The 17,706-nt window shown below is 38.6% G+C and overlaps 2 protein-coding genes and 1 non-coding gene across 10 annotated transcripts; all 3 read left to right on the forward strand.

Moving 5' to 3' along the window:
* Positions 1-2,497, forward strand: LOC147865396 (uncharacterized). Its single transcript, XM_087318188.1, has one exon. It carries the CDS (start codon positions 70-72, stop codon positions 2,347-2,349), a length of 2,280 nt encoding a protein of 759 aa, XP_087174314.1. The 5' UTR covers positions 1-69; the 3' UTR covers positions 2,350-2,497.
* Positions 2,498-2,746: 249 nt separating this feature from the next.
* On the forward strand, positions 2,747-2,831 carry TRNAY-GUA (transfer RNA tyrosine (anticodon GUA)). The gene is given in 2 exon segments: positions 2,747-2,783; positions 2,796-2,831. It is a non-coding gene; the product is annotated as a tRNA-Tyr (tRNA).
* Positions 2,832-4,086: 1,255 nt separating this feature from the next.
* LOC147865398 (Cleavage and polyadenylation specificity factor (CPSF) A subunit protein) lies at positions 4,087-17,334 on the forward strand. Of its 8 annotated transcripts, XM_087318190.1 has the most exons (18): positions 4,087-4,279; positions 5,359-5,493; positions 6,344-6,423; positions 6,491-6,574; positions 7,627-7,714; positions 9,695-9,840; positions 9,920-12,002; positions 13,381-13,697; positions 13,834-14,146; positions 14,229-14,384; positions 14,458-14,599; positions 14,702-14,790; positions 15,067-15,209; positions 15,293-15,401; positions 16,029-16,258; positions 16,341-16,427; positions 16,556-16,858; positions 16,966-17,334. In XM_087318190.1, the coding sequence occupies exons 1-15, from the start codon at positions 4,136-4,138 to the stop codon at positions 16,233-16,235; spliced, it is 4,236 nt and encodes a 1,411-aa protein (XP_087174316.1). In that variant the 5' UTR covers positions 4,087-4,135; the 3' UTR covers positions 16,236-16,258; positions 16,341-16,427; positions 16,556-16,858; positions 16,966-17,334. The 8 variants fall into 8 exon arrangements, with proteins under 8 accessions (XP_087174316.1, XP_087174315.1, XP_087174317.1 ...); XM_087318189.1 differs by having other exon boundaries at positions 16,556-17,334; XM_087318191.1 differs by having other exon boundaries at positions 16,341-16,415; positions 16,551-17,334.
* The last annotated feature ends 372 nt before the right edge of the window (positions 17,335-17,706 follow it).

A 17,706-nucleotide genomic window follows, 5' to 3' on the forward strand; every position in this document is an offset into this window, starting at 1 on the left:
GTTTTTAGGGTTTAAGGTTGGTTCTTCTGGGTCGAATGCTGCAGAGGACGCCATAGCCACAGAGCTTCGATGCTGGGACCTTTGGGTATTCCTTGCTCGCCCTGTCTGCGATCATTACCCAGGTCTCTCAGGTCTCTTCGGTTTCTCTGCTCTTCTCGCCCACCAACAGCCCTATTGCCAGATTCTCACCGCGAGGTCCCGTCTTCCGTACATTCCGTGTCTCTGTTCTTCAAAAGAACAGAGGACACGAGAACGCTCTTGAATCTTCTCAATGAGAAACCGTGGGTTACTTCAGAAGCTTTTACGAAGACAGATAAGAAGCCATGGAAAGCTTTGAATGTGAAGCTCTCATCCTTTGTGGTATCGGAAGTGATCAGAATCTGTGCAGATCTCGACACAGGGTTGGAGCTTTTCACATGGTGGAAAGAGGAATCAGAATCACGATCAAAATTGGTATCAGGACTGAACTCAGTATCTGAATCTAAACCAGAATCTGATCTAGAATCAGAATCTTTTTCTGAACCAGAGTCAGAATGTGATAGAATTTGGGTGTATGTGTCGGTAATGAATCGGCTTGGAAAAGCAGGGCGACTTGAAGAGATGGAAGCTGTGGCCATCGAGTGTGAAACTGAGGGCATGGTATCAGTAGAGACATTTACAGTTCAACTCTGTGCTTACCGAGATATGGAAATCCTTGACGGAGTTGTAAAGACATGGAAAAGGATGGAGAAGTTCGGTGTGAAACCAAACCTCATTTCCTATACCACTTTATTAGACATGTTTGCGATGGCCGAGATGTATGATGTAGCTGCCGATGTATATCTCCTCTTCTTGTGGGAAGGATTCTTCCCTAATGTGAAGACACTAACTGTTTTAATCAATCACATGTCTTATAGAGGGAAGCTTGAGGCCGCCATGGATGTGTTCTCTGATCTTGCAAAAGTGAAAGTGAAGCCAAATGAACTCACGTTTTGTGCATTGATGAGGGGTTATGCAAAAGCTGAACAAATGGATAAGGTTTTGGACCTTGTGAGGCTATTCAAGAACCTTGGTAACCGACCAAACACTGGTGTTTTCCAGGGCCTTTTCCAGTTCTTTTTGAGGGAGAATAAGACCGATAATGGAGATAAAGTGTTACTTGAGCTTTGGCCTGAATCTACTGTTGAGGATCGGAAGGCCATGATGGCAAAATATGCAGGGTTGGTTACACCAGGTAGTATCACAATGCCAGTTATGGAAGGTAGTTACAGTTGCAGTAGATTGGTTGGGGACGGTATTTACACTGGGTCAGGTAGAGAAGGTAGTTGTACTGAGTTGATTACAGATGGTAACTACACTGATGAGGAAGTTGAAGATACTGGGCAATGCTTGTCAATGAGCTTGAATCCAGCCGAGACCTGGAACTATATTGGTTTAGTCCGATGCATAAATCCATGGACGCCTGCTGTTGCGGCCACGCTTGAGCGGGCCAATGTGAAATGGGATGGCCATCTCGTGTCTGAACTCATGAAACGCATCCGAAGCCCGGAGGTCGGTTGGAAATTCTTCATTTGGGTTGAAGGCCAAGCAGGCTTCAGCCATGATAAATATACTTACACCCGAATGATTCAATTGCTTTTGTCTGAACCAAATTTCCTCAGAGCCCAGCAGCTTGTACTTGAAGCTCAAAGCAAGCGGCTTGACCTTTCATTGCACACATATAACAACATCCTCAAGTTTTGTGGCTTGAAACGAGCGGCAAATGTTGCGCTGGATATGTTTGAGTTAGTGAAAAAGGCAGGATTGAAACCTGATGTGGAGAGCTACAAGCATCTCTTATATGCTCTTCACAGAAGTGGGCGATATTGGAGGGTTGCTACGGTTTGCTCTGAAATGGAGAAGATGGGGTTCACTCTTGATGCTTCCATCTATTCATTTCTTGTTTGTGGGTTTGCTGAAGCTGGGAAAGTGAAGTTTGCTAAAGCCTTCTATAAGAGGATGAGAACCCAGGGGTTTGAGCCAAGTGAGCATTTCTATGAGGCTTTTATAGTGGGGTTCTTTCGGACCGGAAGGCTTCATAAAGCTGAAGAACTGTTTGGACAAATGAAGAGAGATGGCCTTGTGCCCTCCTCAGAACTCTATGACCTGATGATTGAAGTATTTAGAAAGAAACGGAACATCAAAGCGCTGAGGGAGGTGAAATGTGAGAAGAAGTTGATGCAATTAACAAAACCCAACAAGAAGAGGAAAGTGCTTGATTCGTACTTCAAGTTTTACCAAGTCTTTAGAGGAAGCTTTGAAGAAGACAACGATGATGAGGGAAGTGATGCGCAGATTAGGGAGTGCAAAGATGTGTATAATTTTGGATGAATGCAACAATGCATTTCAAGGAAAGATCAGATATTGTTTTTATTATTCCTTACATTTCCTTGTGCTCTCTAAACCATTTTCGTACCGCATTTCAAGAATCTTATCTACGGCATCATATAATTTATAGCTCACGAGGCCTTCAGAATCATGAACGATCTCAGGTGTTATTTGTTGCACAGTTATGATACATGCAAATTTAACCTAATTTTCTTAGTTTTAGATTAAGGGATTTTTAATTTCGTTAAGTGAAGAGAAATAGTTCTGCATTGATGATTTGTTACAATATTATCCGACTGTAGGTAAACTTAATGGTCTCCAAATAACCATGAACTCAAGCTTCCTAAATTTGCTTCCCTCTCACGATTATCTTTATTTTATGAATGTACTATTCCATCCACCGACCTTAGCTCAGTTGGTAGAGCGGAGGACTGTAGTGTTGAACTGAAATCCTTAGGTCGCTGGTTCGAATCCGGCAGGTCGGATCACATGCATCAACTTTTTTTCTCTTGTTTTTTTTTTCTTCTTTTTTATTCTTATGGTCTTCCATCAGTGGCAGCGCTCTCTAATCTTACTCTTATCTTTTATACGGCTTATGCTGCTGCTTTAGGAGGAGTTTTTTAGTCATCTGCCACAAAGATTTGACATCGTACCACAACTCATTTATTTTCTTAGATTTGTGATGCTTTTCACTTGATTAATCTGGAAATTCATACCGTGCCACAAGATTTGGGTGCTTTGAAGTATTGCACTATTCATGAATCAAAGTTTTGGGCACTTATCAGTCAACATCAGTTAACATCACTAATGAAGTAACATGACTCAATCTATGGGCTTTGTCACTAAGTAATTTGGATTTACAATGTGTGCGTTGTTGATTATTTGGGATTGAAAAGGAACATGTCATTGTTGAATCATGTAATTATGCACTGCATGACTTAGACTCATTGTTGAATCACGTGGTTATGCAATGCATGACTAAGACCGACTAGCACATCCATTAGGGTAGGACAATGAAATGAATTGTGGTATCAATGTTGGGAAATGCCGAAAATGGTCCCAAATGATACAAATAATACAACTACAAGACTACACAATGGCATAAACTCATAGCCTTGATCTACTGCTTTGTAGTCAACCTAGAACATAAATACATAAAAGAGCGAGAGGGAAAGTGAAGTATGTGTATATACAAGAGTATCCCTTCTAACTTGGGTGTTCACTAGAATATCGTTATTTTTAAAAAGCTACCCAAAACCCCTCATTTATCTATCTATCTATTTGTCACACATATAAAGAAGCATCACTATAGCAAGGTATCTTAATACCTTTAAAAAAAGTTACAAATGCCTAAGAAGTTCAGGGTATTTTTGTGTGTTTCTCAAATGTAAAAAAAACAACACATGTTTACTTGTATGTGGAATTCACCAGCATGCCCATATCGTGTTAGGAAGTTCTTGAAATGCCCTTTCATACTTTCAAACATTCCCAAACGTGCACCCCCCCGGGGCCACTACCTCCCTTGGATTTGAGAATACGAGGAGTGGGGTATTGGGGCAAGGTTGAAGAAACGTGTAGTGGTATTTGGCAAATACGAGGAGGGGTATTTGGGGAGAATTGGAAAATACGTGGAGGGGTATTCGTGGGAATAAGGAGAATACGTAGAGGGGTGTTTGTAGGAATTTTGGAAAATACGAGGAGCAGTAACAAAAAAAGATCTGTACGAGGAAGGAACGCCATCGCCATCGCCATCGCCATCGCCATCGCCTTCTCCATCTCCATCTCCATCATGGCTGTGCTGGAGTGCGATCTCCGAGGGCGCAGCAAGAGCTCCCATCTCCTCGCGAAATCAGTCCTGAAGAGCAGCGTGGTCTTGCATGCAGTGTATGGCCACATCAGATCTCCTGCCACGCTCGATGTGGTGTTTGGAAAGGTGCGTGAGAGAGTGAGAGTGAGAGAGAGTGAGAGAGAGAGAGTGAGAGAGAGAGATAGGAGAGGATATTTATCGGAAATGTGGAAGCAACTCTCACTCATGGGAATGGCGTAATTAAAGGAGAGTACATGTGTAAATTTGAGAGAGAAAAAGAAAGAAGAAAGAAAGAAGGAAGAAGAAATAAGAAAGAAATGGAAGATGATGATGTGACCTTTTGTCGTCAAAGGGCTGCGATGATGTAAGGAGAAAACATCCAAAGGGTAAATACATGAATCCTTCAGAGATTGTCAAAAAATGTAGGGTAATACTTGTGTGTTGAGAGGGAGAGTGAAATATCTTCCGCATTTAGTGATAATTGATGATATTCTGATCTATAAGGAACATGTCAAATCACTCATCATGATGCCTTTCTTAGTGTTCATGGAAATCCTTGAGATTAGGAAATGCAAATGAAGGATATAGCCAACCAATGCCAGCCTCATACAGGGGAGCATCTATGTCAAGAGAGTGCGCATGGTAGAATATAGAATAGGGTGTACATGAAAGGAAAACTTCCATCAGGATATCCAATCATATGGGCTGTCCAGATTATATGCTAATCGAACTATCTCTAGTCTCTTAATATCATGAGAGATGATTAAGTGTTGTAATTGAAGGACAGTTTTTCCATGAGGTAGAGATTCCCCTCTTCACATGAGCTCCCTTGTTGTTGTGCTGTCATTAGTTGGTCTAGTATTGTCCCAAAGGAAATCCATATCGGTAATATCCAGGCTATGATGTGGCTTATTCAGGAGAGCCTACCTACTAGGATGTAGCTACAATGACTGCACTACATTTTCGTTTTAGGAAACAATGTTTCTAAATTGTTCTTAATGCTGATAACTATTTGAACCATACTTTAGTTCGGGTCATTCAGAATTTCAAAAAACAGGCTGTAAATTTAGAGTTGATATAGTATTCAAGAGATTTCATGTCTTGCGACTTATACAAATAGTTTTCCAACATGCTGTATTGTGGAAATTTGTGTTTTTTTGGGTGCAATGAAGTCCCTTTGAACTTATATATCAATGTGTGTATAGGAAACATCTTTGGAGTTGCTTGTGGTGAGTGAGGACGGAATTATGCAGTCTATATTTGAGCAACCCATCTTTGGTAAAATAAAAGATATGAAGCTCCTTCCATGGAATGAACACTATCGAAGCTCCCAGCCTCAGGTAAATGAAATGTTGGTATATTAATGAAGGTTAATTATGTTTGTCATGTCTTATGAATATAACAAATATTTAAAAATTTGATGTCATCCTAGAGACCCAAGGTAGCATTAACCTCATAATTTCTTAGCTATACCAATTCAAAATACCATTGCTCTCCTATGAAGCTCGAGTGCATGAATTTATTGATTTAAATGTAAGGTTTATGATTGGTTTCAACTTCCCTAAGTTTCTTGATTAATTCAGATGCTAATTCAAAAGATAATAACAAAGTAAAATCTATTTAATGGACCAATATGTTTTATAGTTGTATTCTTTCAGCTTGATTATAGGCTGCATATTTAGGCTAGGATTCCTTGACTCTAATTGCTTTATCTTTTTATGAATATGCTAGATCATGTTGTAAGCTTGTATGTGAAACTATCTCAAAGGTCTGTAAAACTGGCAACTCTCTCCCAAATACTGAGTGAGACATCATGAATAGATATGAGGAAGAAATGTTTTCACTGTTTCGGGGGGTGATGAGATAAATTATAGGTTGATGAGACTGAGATATTCCATTGTGATATAATCTTGCACATTTTTTCACTAATTTCCTCACCTCCACATGACAGATATATGGGTATCACAAGGGCAGTTCAGTTTTGGTTGTAAACTACTATGTAATCTCAAAATAGGCATTTTTCTCCCAGTACAGCCTTTCGTTCAATAAATTCTCTGGTTTTTAATCTTCAGCTGAAACAGTACTTTGTGTGCAGGCTCCTCTAATTCCTCTCTGTTGTCGTTTTCTGCTTCCCTATACTGGGAGCTGTTAGTTCTCTTGTGGGTGTTATTTTCTTCTTTGTATTTACAGATACGTGGAAAGGACCTCCTTGTAGTGACATCGGATTCTGGAAAGATGTCATTCTTGACTTTTTGCATTGAGTTACACAGGTCTCATCTCCACTTCTGTTTAGAATTGCAAAAGTCATGCAAAAATTGAATTGTCTTCCATTTTTAGGTTTTTGGCAATTGCACATGTGCAAATATCTCAATCAGTAAATGCTCGACGGGATCTGGGTCAATTTTTGGCTGTTGAATCCAGGTTCGCATAGATATATTTATTTACACATATTGAATTTGATTGAACATGGAAAAGGGAGATTGCGTATTATTACAATCTGTTAGAAGAGAGGCAAGAGGAAATGAAGCAATCTGAATCTGGTTTATATGCTCCAAGTACCGCAAAATTGAAATATTTGTGCCTTTCTCTTTTATAGATAGTGTAAAATAAAACCAAGTAGTTGAACCATTTGGGTAATAAAGTCTCCCAAGGCCTGTGGATGGATTAAAAGATAGGATAAGAGAGAGAAGTTAAGGAAGAAGAATGGTAATGAAATTTTGGGAGGTATTCTGGTGGGAGGTCAACTCCTGCATGATAGCAAAATGTTTTCAAAAGTTTTTTTGCATTCCACTCCTGCATTTAGATTCTTTGGAATATTTGCCTATGCTTACTGTCCTGACTTTCATTCCCTTGGTTTCTTATGACTATGATCTTATATCAAGTTTCACAATTCCATAGCTGATCCCTTGCTGCGTTTATTGCTGACAAGAAAAGTAAAAGCTTGAACCTGAGAGATTCTGGTTCAGTGTGACTGTAAAATTTGCTAGGATATTATGTGTTATTGAACCAGACAAAGCAGCAGGGTGTGAAACCAAAAATAGCAAGGGCTCAGTGGGGTGTTAGATTTGGGTGAACAACTGCTGTTATGTTACTGTTGGTATTAATTGCATTAGTCTTTACAACAACTTAGACTAGATCTGCAAGTGAAATTCATAGCAGTTAGAAATATGATATATTCTCAAAAGTCCTTTACTCGAAAGTTCTCTTTATATTTTATTTATCTGTCTTGTTTGTTTCACTTTAATTTCTCGTTTCGCTACATGCTCTTTGGGGCCCATAAAATAAACAAACGCAAACAAACAAACAAACAAACATACACACACACACACACACAAAAACGCAGAATCTCTATTTCTTTATTTGCAAACAAGTTTCTCATGAGATTTTGTTTCGATTTTTCTAGTTTTTTGCTTGTAGATGATATGCTTATCATAATTACTATTGTTCGTTGCTTTTGTGCCATGGACATGTAGAGGTCGTGCAATTGCTGTAGGCGCCTTACAGGATAAGATTGCTATCTTTCCCACTTCCATCGTTGCTGGGAACAATATTGTGGAGAAGGTTTGTTGCTGCCTCCTCTGCGTGCCTGTCCTTTTTGTCATGAATGTTGTATTTTAGGTCTCAGGCTATTGTCAAGACATTGATGCCATAGTTCTTTCATTTGCATTATACATGAAGTCTTATTAAAGATGAACTGTATTGATGGTCGGAATAGTAATATTTTGATGGCTATACCTGAGTTTTCTAATGAGCGAAATTGTTTTCCTTTGGCAAAGAATAAAAACTCGATCTTTTTAAACTGAGAACCTTCAAATTTTATCGGAATTGTACAAAAACAATCTGGCTAAAAGATGGGGTACTCTTATATAGAGTCCAGACCAAGCATCATACCTATAGATAAGACCGAAGATCAAAGATGTTGCAGAGTTACACAGCTCACTCGAGAGGGTATTGTTAGGGCACCTGACGTTGACTTGAGCCAACAATGATTGTGAGAGGAAGGACACTTGCGGGGTAGTGCTAGTGGAAGACTAGTGCTCACCTTAGGTGAACTTTAGTCGTACTTAAGAAGTAGGAGGATAGAGCAAATGGGATTTCATCGTTGACTTATTGGATCCAGATGGACTCATGATGGCAGATTGCAGAAATAGATAGGCATGATTTTAAAGTGATCAAGTGGATAATTGTGATGACCACCAAATTAGGTATGATAGGTCAAAGGAAAGAAAGTGATAACTACTCGTTTTTATCTATAAAGATCAAGAGTCTGAATTATGAAATAAATCAAGGAATTGTCTGCATCAATGCAAGTTGTTGGTTCATTTTTATGACTAGGAATGTGTAATTCACCATAGTGCCAAGGTGCCGTCACATTGACAACAAATAGAGCCATTACTCTTTGTGGTAAACATCACTGATGCCAGCCTGTCCCACAGCCCTGATGTGCATACCTTCATACAATCAAAATCATCAACACACCACATCATCGTTCCACTGGCCATTCCATATTGGATCACGTCATGATGGATATCTTCAGGGTACTGCTATTTTAGTTCCAGTGGTCCTGCACCAAACCATGTCGTGTTGATCACTCGTGATTACATATGTTCAAGCTGTTAGTTTTACGGATCTAGAGTATGAAGACATTTTCTCTTGTTACTTGCTTTGATGAATTAACACAAGCACTCGTAATACTTGTTAGGTCTCATAGGCCATTATGGTCTTTGAATATCGTAGTATATCTTTCTTTGATAATATTTGTTTTGTTATATTTTCTCTATCATTAAATTATGCATAACACAGATGAAATTAAATCGAAGTTGGGTGGTAACCTTAAGAAGTCAGATTCTAGGACAATATAGAAATCAAGTCCGCATGGCCATTATGGGCTGGGGATACACACGTGCTACCAGCAGGACAGGATTTGGCCAAACAAAGTTGTGTCATTCTGAAAGGATGATTTCTTGCCTTTTTTCTCCTCAAGAGAAGAGATTGGTGGGTTGACTGGCGATGCGGATTTTGATCGAAGAGAATTCTCAAACCGAGAGGACGAGGAAACACCTCGAATTGCGCCGACTCCTAATATCGGACAACTCAAGATTCTCCGTGCGGATTCCACTAGCTTTGATGAATTAATACAAGCAGTTGTAATACGTGCTAGGTCTCATAGGTCATTATGGTCCTTGAGAGATGTTAGTATATCTTTCTTGGATTATATTTATTTTTGTTATATTTTCTCCATTATTAGATTATATATAACACATAAGTAAATGCACACTCGTAAATATGTACGATATTTGATAATGATTCAAGCATGAAGTCTATGAAGACTCTTCTGTTTAATCAACCTTTGTTAATATTTACATGTGCATTTTCCTCTTCAAAGCTACACATGAAGAAAACATCTTAATCAACTCTTGTCACATAGAAAACAGTGATAAACAATGATATTTATTTCATAATGTTTTTCAATATAGATATACCAAGGAATGCTATTTTAGATGTTTGAAAATAAGAAATTTGATTTATTTTGTCGTTTAGAGATTGGTGTGCCCAAAGGAGTTGAGGGATAAAGCAGAGCCTGCAACATTATTGGGCACAATATGGAGTATGACATTTGTACCAGGTCTAACAGATGCAAGCCAAACAGACACTGATATAGTGGTTCTTGTTGTTCTTCTCCATAGGTATATTTAAGTACATGGCTACACAGCTGGTCATTTTCTATTGTGCAGCCACTGACACAAGCTAGGTCTTAATGTGCAGAAAGGGAGCTGTTGACAATGAGTTGCTAGTTCTTGTATCTGATCTAAGGCAGCGCTCTATCCAGTTGAAGACTCTGTATAATCCATTTCGTTCTGCATCTTCTTTTGCTTATCTTCTAGCTGATGTTCCATCCCTTCCTGGATTTTTCTTTGTCTTTCGATGTGGAGAAATTGAGCTATTGGAGATCAGCAATTCTGGCATTCTTCTAAACGTGTCAGCCCTTTCTTTACCCAAAATTGCTGACACACGAAGAACTGAGGAAAGAAGAGCCTCTCCTGGTGTTGATGAAGAAGGAAGGTACAATGAAGCTGCCTCTGCTTTGCTGGAGTTAAGAACTGGAGAGAGTGCCGATACTAGTTCAGATGATGTAATGAAAACAACAACTTCAAATAGTATAAACAATGGGGACCCTCAAGCATCACCATTGATTTGCTGCTGGAGTTGGGATATGGAATCATCTTCTGGATTGAGGTTGATATTTTGTGTTGATGCGGTTGAAGCATGTCTCTTTAACCTTCATCTGTCTCAGAGTAGTCCATCTGAAGTTAAGATGAGTGTAAGTAACTGCTTGTATCGGTGCTCTCCTCTGACGTCTTTGTTATGGACGAAAGGTGGGTTTATTGCTGCCTTGGCAGAAATGGGCGATGGTAAAATTCTACAGATTAAGGATGAGAAGGTTTGGAATAGAAGTACTATTCAGAACATTGCTCCAGTTCTTGATTTTTCTCTGGTGGACTACTATGTTGAGAAGCAAGATCAGATGTTTGCTTGTTCGGGAGTGGGCAATGAAGGCTCCTTAAGGGTTATTCGTAATGGAATCAGTGTAGAGAAGTTGATTAGTACGGCACCCCTGTATGAAGGTGTAACTGGTTGTTGGACCATGAAAATATGCAGAGAAGATACCTATCATGCCTTCTTTGTTCTCTCTTTTGCTGAAGAGACACGTGTATTGTCTGTTGGATTAAGTTTCAACGACATCACTGATCTTGTAGGTTTTAACTCTTCTGCATGCACTTTGGCATGTGGGTGGATATATGATGGTTGGGTGACTCAAGTTTGCCGCAATGAAGTTCGTGTTTGTGCACCAACTGCTGATGCTCATCCTAAAGGAATTCAGTATGTGCATCCAATATGTAATTATTGGATGCCTCGAAGCGCAAAGATAATCCTGGGAGCTGTTGCTCATATGAGAGTGATTTTGGCCATGTCACAACCTGGATTGTTGGTTATGCTTGGTTTAATAACAACATCCAGTGGTGGAACAGAACTCACAGAAATCCAAAGGTTTCTTTTTGGTGCAGAATTATCTTGTATATCCATTCCTCAGGAAGAAGAGCCATTTCCTATACCTGTGCCAGCAGCAATTGTGGGGTTGGTGGAGCCTGGCTCTGCAATCACCCTTCCAAATGGGGTAGAGATAGGAAAAGTATGTGTTGTTGGAACACACAAACCATCTGTTGAACTTTTATCCATTGTTCCTGGTGAGAACTTTTCAGTACTAGCTGTTGGCCAAATTTCTCCCCAAAATACCATGGGAACATCCTCTGGTGGTGGTGTTCCTGAGGATGTAAGACTTGTTCTTTTTGATCGTCTCTACATCCTAGCTGGTTTGAGGAATGGAATGCTACTTCGGTTTGAATGGCCTCGGCATGGGTCTCTGTCTGGATGCCTGAACAGTTACACGATGTCTGATAAAGGTATACCTGCTAATGAATGCAAAGAGAATATCCAAGCTACTGAATTGTTTGTACCATTGCCATCAGATGCCCATTCAAAAATGCCCGTCCTTCAAGATAGTAAATTGGCACTTGGGAAGAAAGAATCGCCTTTTCCTGTACAGTTACATCTCATTGCTGTCAGGCGTGTTGGAGTTTCACCAGTATCTTTTATTCCTTTACAAGCATCATTGCGTGCTGATGTCATTGCGTTGGGTGATCGACCGTGGTTATTGCAAACTGCACGACACAGTCAGAGAATTGCATATACATCCATATCCTTCCAACCTTCTACTCATGCAACACCTGTGAAATGCAGTGAATGTTCCAAAGGGATTTTATTTGTTGCAGATTGCAGCCTACATTTGGTCTCTCTCTCTCTCTCTCTCTGCTATTTTTATGCGTGTTAACCTGCCAGTGAATGAATGGTGTATCATACATAGTTATGCTATAAGTATCTAGAGGTGAAATCTTTTACTCTTATCGATAACTGAGGGGTTGTGTATAAACTTCCCTAGTCTTTGTCTCTTCTGCTGGATGTAAATACAACACTGTAGATTGGTTGAAACTGGATTGATAGAATTGTATTGTAGAATATACAACACCTTAGATACAAATTCCTATGAACAAGGTCAAAACATCAGGGACACTCTGCAAAGTGTTGAAAGTGTCATTGGAGGATGGATATACAAATTTGCACTTACTCTGGTGACAAATGTTGAGAAGAGTATAATGAGAACTTTCATAACATGAGGCCTTCCAAGCATGAACTTCTTCAGAGAGGACAAGGAAGAGGGAAAGGGAGAAAGAAAGAGGGAAAGAAAGAGATGTATATTACTGTCTCCAAGAGGCCAAAATCATCCTATGAGATAAGTCATGATTACAAACAGTATAACAAATCTGGTAAGGTTATTTGATATAGATCAAAAGTTCATATGCTCAAGCTTCACATTCTGCACACACATCTATAAATTGGTTGGATTTGAACCCAAGGCTACAGATTAATAAAAATAAGGATATGACTGGGGTACATCCCAATATGATAAAAATCAAAACAAAAAATAGTGATATAGACAGATGTAGCCCACTTGGTAAGGTTGAATATCAGAGAGCAGGATGTCTCTAACTTAGGGTAGCGAGATATAGCCAGAGAGATGAAATGAAATGAGGTTCTATTAATGTATTGAAAAGGTCAAAGTGACCCCTGGGACCAAAAACTTATATCCATATGAATCTTATAGAATGTCTTGTAATATAAAACCAAATCCGAATTTACCTGTAACTAATTAGTGCGATCTGTAACTAGCCTATGATCAAAGTGAAATGATCTAGGTACTGTGGCTACAAGTAAGACATGATACAATGTCCAAAATAAGTATCCCTGAAGAAGTAGACCATGACTTATTAGTGTCAACACATGAATACTTGTAGGATGATGCTGTATCACATCAATGTCCTCTGTGGTGATCCACATGAGAGATCATGCTCAATCTCAGGTGACCATTCTGTGTGTAGTCCTATGAGCTTTTGGCACTCGAGGAAGTGTTTGTGTGTTCTTTTGTGAAAGCACCACGTATAACACATCAGTCCACCAGTGATAATCGCAGCCTTGTGCATACCTTTATCTATTGTCAATAATCTTATAATTTTGTATAGTAATGCTGTGTATAACATCACAACACATGTTTGAAATGAGAGGGAGATTGATTGATATTGAGATTGATTTTATATTGATTATTTCTACAGGTTGAGATGGAACACTCCAAAAGATTGAATGTTCAAAGATTTTCTTTAGGCAGTACACCTAGGAGGATTTTATATCATGTTGATTCCAAGAAACTTTTGATCATGCGGTCAGAATATAGTGACCTTGTGCATGGCTATGTTTCTGACATATGCTGTGTAGATCCAGTAAGTGGTTCAGTGCAGTTTTCATACATGTTCGACTATGGAGAAGTTCCCAAATGCATGGAGCTTATGAAATCAGGAAAGGAACATCTTTTACTGGTTGGGACTGGATTGACTACAGGAAAAGCAATGATGGCCGATGGAGAACCTGATGGGTAATCTTGTCATAAATTTTCATATAGTTTAAAAGAAGACTGTTTTATTTCAAATGTATTTTGTTTTAGAAACATGTATATTGGTTTACGTGTGTTCTTCATGTTATGCTGGTCTCAAGTGTATTTTCCATTGCAGCTCTAAAGGGCGTCTTCTTGTTTTTCGACTTGAACAAAAACTGAGACCTGAAAATGAACTTGCATTTTCTGTCCGATCAACCTCTGCTCTTCCATCAGACTCTGTTCTTTCAGAATCCTCAAACCCAAATACAGAAACATGTTCGAATTATGATCAAGATATAAAAATGGAAGATAGTGCCAGAAATACCTTTCCATTTCCTGAGACTGATGGATGGGAATTGATTCTTAAAAGCCACGTGCCATTGTCTGGAGTTGTGCTTGCAGTTGCTCCGTATCTTGATCAATATATACTGACTTGTGCTGGCAATACTGTAAAATTCTTCTCTTCTTATTTTGTGAAGCAGTGATTCTGCCATCAACTTCAATTTAAGATAAATGTTTCTTTTGTCTCAGCTATCTTGTTTAGGATTTGCAAGTGACTGTCAATACCGCTTGAAGCGCTATGATTCTGTAAGGACTCGGTTTGTACTCATGTGCATTGCGGTTCACTTGAACAGAATAGCTGTTGGAGATTGCCGGGATGGAATTCTAATTTATTCATATCAAGAGGTAAAAGTTATTACAAATATTAGAGTCTCATTGAGTAAAGCTCACCCTCTTTTGTACTTATGTATGCATGTAGGATGCACATAAGCTAGAACAGCTATATTGTGACCCAGCACAGCGGTTAGTGGCAGACAGTGTCCTAATAGACCTTGAAACTGTTTTAGTAACAGATCGTCATGCGAACTTCTGTGCTTTGTCCTGCCCAAACCTTCCTGAAGGTTTGGAAAAGTTGATGTTCTGTATCAACATTCCTAGGTCATTATCTGGGTTTATTACTGAATTATTCTTTGAACTGAATCTTTTTTTATTGTCCTGACTAGATAGTGCCAGTCCTGAACGCAACCTTGTTCTGCAATGCTGGTACCATATGGGAGAGGTTATGATGAATATATGCAAGGTTGTAAAACATGTTAGTTTAGTTTTGTCTTCTTTCTATTGGTCACCACCTTTACTACCAGTATCTTTTTGAATATGCAGGCACATGCAATCAAAAGACCTATCATTTTGTTTATTTTTGAATTTTAATGCATTGATGTTTTTCTTGCTGAAAATTGTAAATAGTACACAAATAAGTGGCAGATGGTTAAAGAATGTTAAAACTTAACAGACATCTCTATGCCTTCTGATTTTTTGTTAAGTGTTTGAAAACAAAAGAATGCAATAATTAGGTTTTCCAATTGATCAGGGTTCATTGGCATACAAAGGGTCATCAGATGGAAATACAATGGTTGGCAGTAATAACAGCGTTCAAGGTTCAGATTTTTCAGAATCTTCAGTGATTGCAACCACACTTCTTGGTAGTGTTATTGTTTTCATCCATGTCACCAGGTGAAACTTAAGACTGCATTGGAAAATAAACAAATAAATGTCAAAATTTCAGTTATTAAGTGCATAGATACTTCCATGTTCAGGGAGGAATTTGAGCTTCTAGATGCTTTGCAAACAAGATTAGCATTGTATCCTCTCACAGCACCCCTTCTTGGCAACAATCATTCAAACTTCCGTGGCAGAGGATGTCCTGTAGGTACCTTACACATTCATAATGAAGTAAAATTACATAAAATACTTAGTTTTTGTCCATTCCACATGTTTGTGATTTTAATTGAAAAAAGTTTCGGGGTGGATTTTAGAGCATAACCTTAGACACAGCACTCTAATGATATGTACTATCCGATCAATTGCTAGAGGGTAATCTCATCTGTTTAGTATATGGAGCATTGATACACTCTCTTTAGGTAGTTCTGATAAGGTTGGAAGGAATTCTCTCATTGTGGAGCTCTAACACATTCCTCATGTTTGGTCACCCTCTCTTTGACAAATTGTTGGGAGTCTTCAACTGTCTCTTTAACTGACTTTTTCTTTAATTCTCCATATGTCCCTAAGTTTGTAGTTATTTTCCTAAGGGCCACTGCTCATCTCCCTCAAGAGGAAATGGTAATACTATTTAAGCCAGTGTACTGTTAACTCATCACCTTTTCCTCTATTTTGAGGATTGACCAAAGGCATTTGGGAGTAATAATGAATATGCTGGGGCATTGTGGGTGGAAATACAGAAACACTCTGGGATATTTTGAAGTTTTTCCCCAGAATGAACTTCTCATGTAGTCATGATTACAGTGGGGCTTAACATCAGTAAATGTACTGTAGAGAGGAGTGAAGAAAGTTCTTGATGGGGACATGCTTGGCCAGTTTCTTGAGCTCACAAGCTCACAACAGCAGTCAGTATTAGCTGATCAACCAGGATTGGAGAGCTTGAGCTCTTTCAATCTAAGTTTACAGACCCCATCCAGAGGAGGCTTTCCTGTAGAGCAAGTGCTGAGGTTGCTCGAAAGGATCTACAATTCGTTGACTTGAGAATGTACAAGGTTTCAACACTGGTATACTAAACTTTCATCCATAGGCAGCATATACAAATTTTGTTTGCATATAACTTAATTTAAAATTAGAATGTCTATGCAGAGTATACACTCGGGTGTCTTTGGAGATAATACCATGACATGTAATGAACTTCAATCTTGTGATTGATGTATAGAGGTAAGAATTGCGGTGGTTGGAGGTTATCTAGATCATGCAATAAAATAAACTGATTATTCAGAAACTACCCTTAATAAAGTTTTTCAAACATGTTCTAAATAATCCCAGCGGGTTTTAAATAGCATGTTCTAATAGGTGAGTGTGGTGATCAAAGGTTCGAGGAACCTGGTTTGCGAAATTCTCCATGCTGATCTAAATTTGAGCGACATAGCTTTGTGGAACAGTTGGATGATATACAATTGTTTGTATTTGTTACGGCTGAAATTCGGTTTTACAGGTTTCTTGTGTGTCGTCTTACTTCTGAAGTCATTATTGCAAGGTTGAAAACTCACAGCCGCCTAATGGTGGGAGAGCAAAAATTTCAGTAAAACAGAGCATACATAGCATATAAAGAAGCATTGGTCATTCCTTGGGGACTCCAGGTCATTTGGATATCATAAGTGGTGTTTCAAGTTGCTTGTTGCAATGATGGTTAATGAACCATAGTTGCGTAATTGACAACATGATTTTGCCATGCGCTCGAATGTGTAACATTTTAGTCAGAAATAAGTCGTTTATGCTGGGTCATATTCATGTTTGGAATAGACTATCATCTCCCTCCAGCCCCCCTTCTCTGTCAATAGCTCTTGTAAATTATACTTCGATCTTAATTGAAGTTTTGACAGTTGTATAGAATTGTGCAAACAAGCATAGAATGAGAGCTTACAGGATTCCATATCTTTATTTGACCCATCGTAACAATTAGATCTTAAATAGTGGGCCAAAAGATAGGTGAAGTCAAATAGAACTAGCACATTATTTCTTTACATGTTTATGGATTAATCTATTAGATGGTTTAGGAACATACAATAATAGGTTGTGCTGTTGGATATATCTGAAAGCATTTGTAATGTTTTTTTTATAAACCAAGCTTGTTATGAATATGCTTGCTTCATTGAAACTAGATTATCTGATCGTATTTCCTCATTGTTACTTAATACTCATTGAACTCATGAATTTAGGAACACAGCTTAAATTCGATTTAATAAACCTGATAAAGCATTATTTGGTAGGTAGATAGATATATTTCAACCTTTTAAGATAGATCTAGTGACATTTAAAAAAGTACAAAGTGTGAATCATCAGGTGATACAGAGACTATTAGATATGTGATCAACACCAATCATTTCTAATTTCTAATTTGTTAGAGTATCATTACAAAAGATCTCCAGTGTCTTCTGTTGACTATAATCGTAAAGTCTGAATGTGAGGTTCAACTATGGAAGTTCTTGATAGACAATTGCATGTAAAG

This window comes from Azolla caroliniana, unplaced genomic scaffold (assembly GCF_043228905.1).
Source record: "Azolla caroliniana isolate FFs.n. ecotype wild unplaced genomic scaffold, voAzoCaro1.0.p SCAF_4, whole genome shotgun sequence".
Lineage (NCBI taxonomy): Eukaryota > Viridiplantae > Streptophyta > Polypodiopsida > Salviniales > Salviniaceae > Azolla > Azolla caroliniana.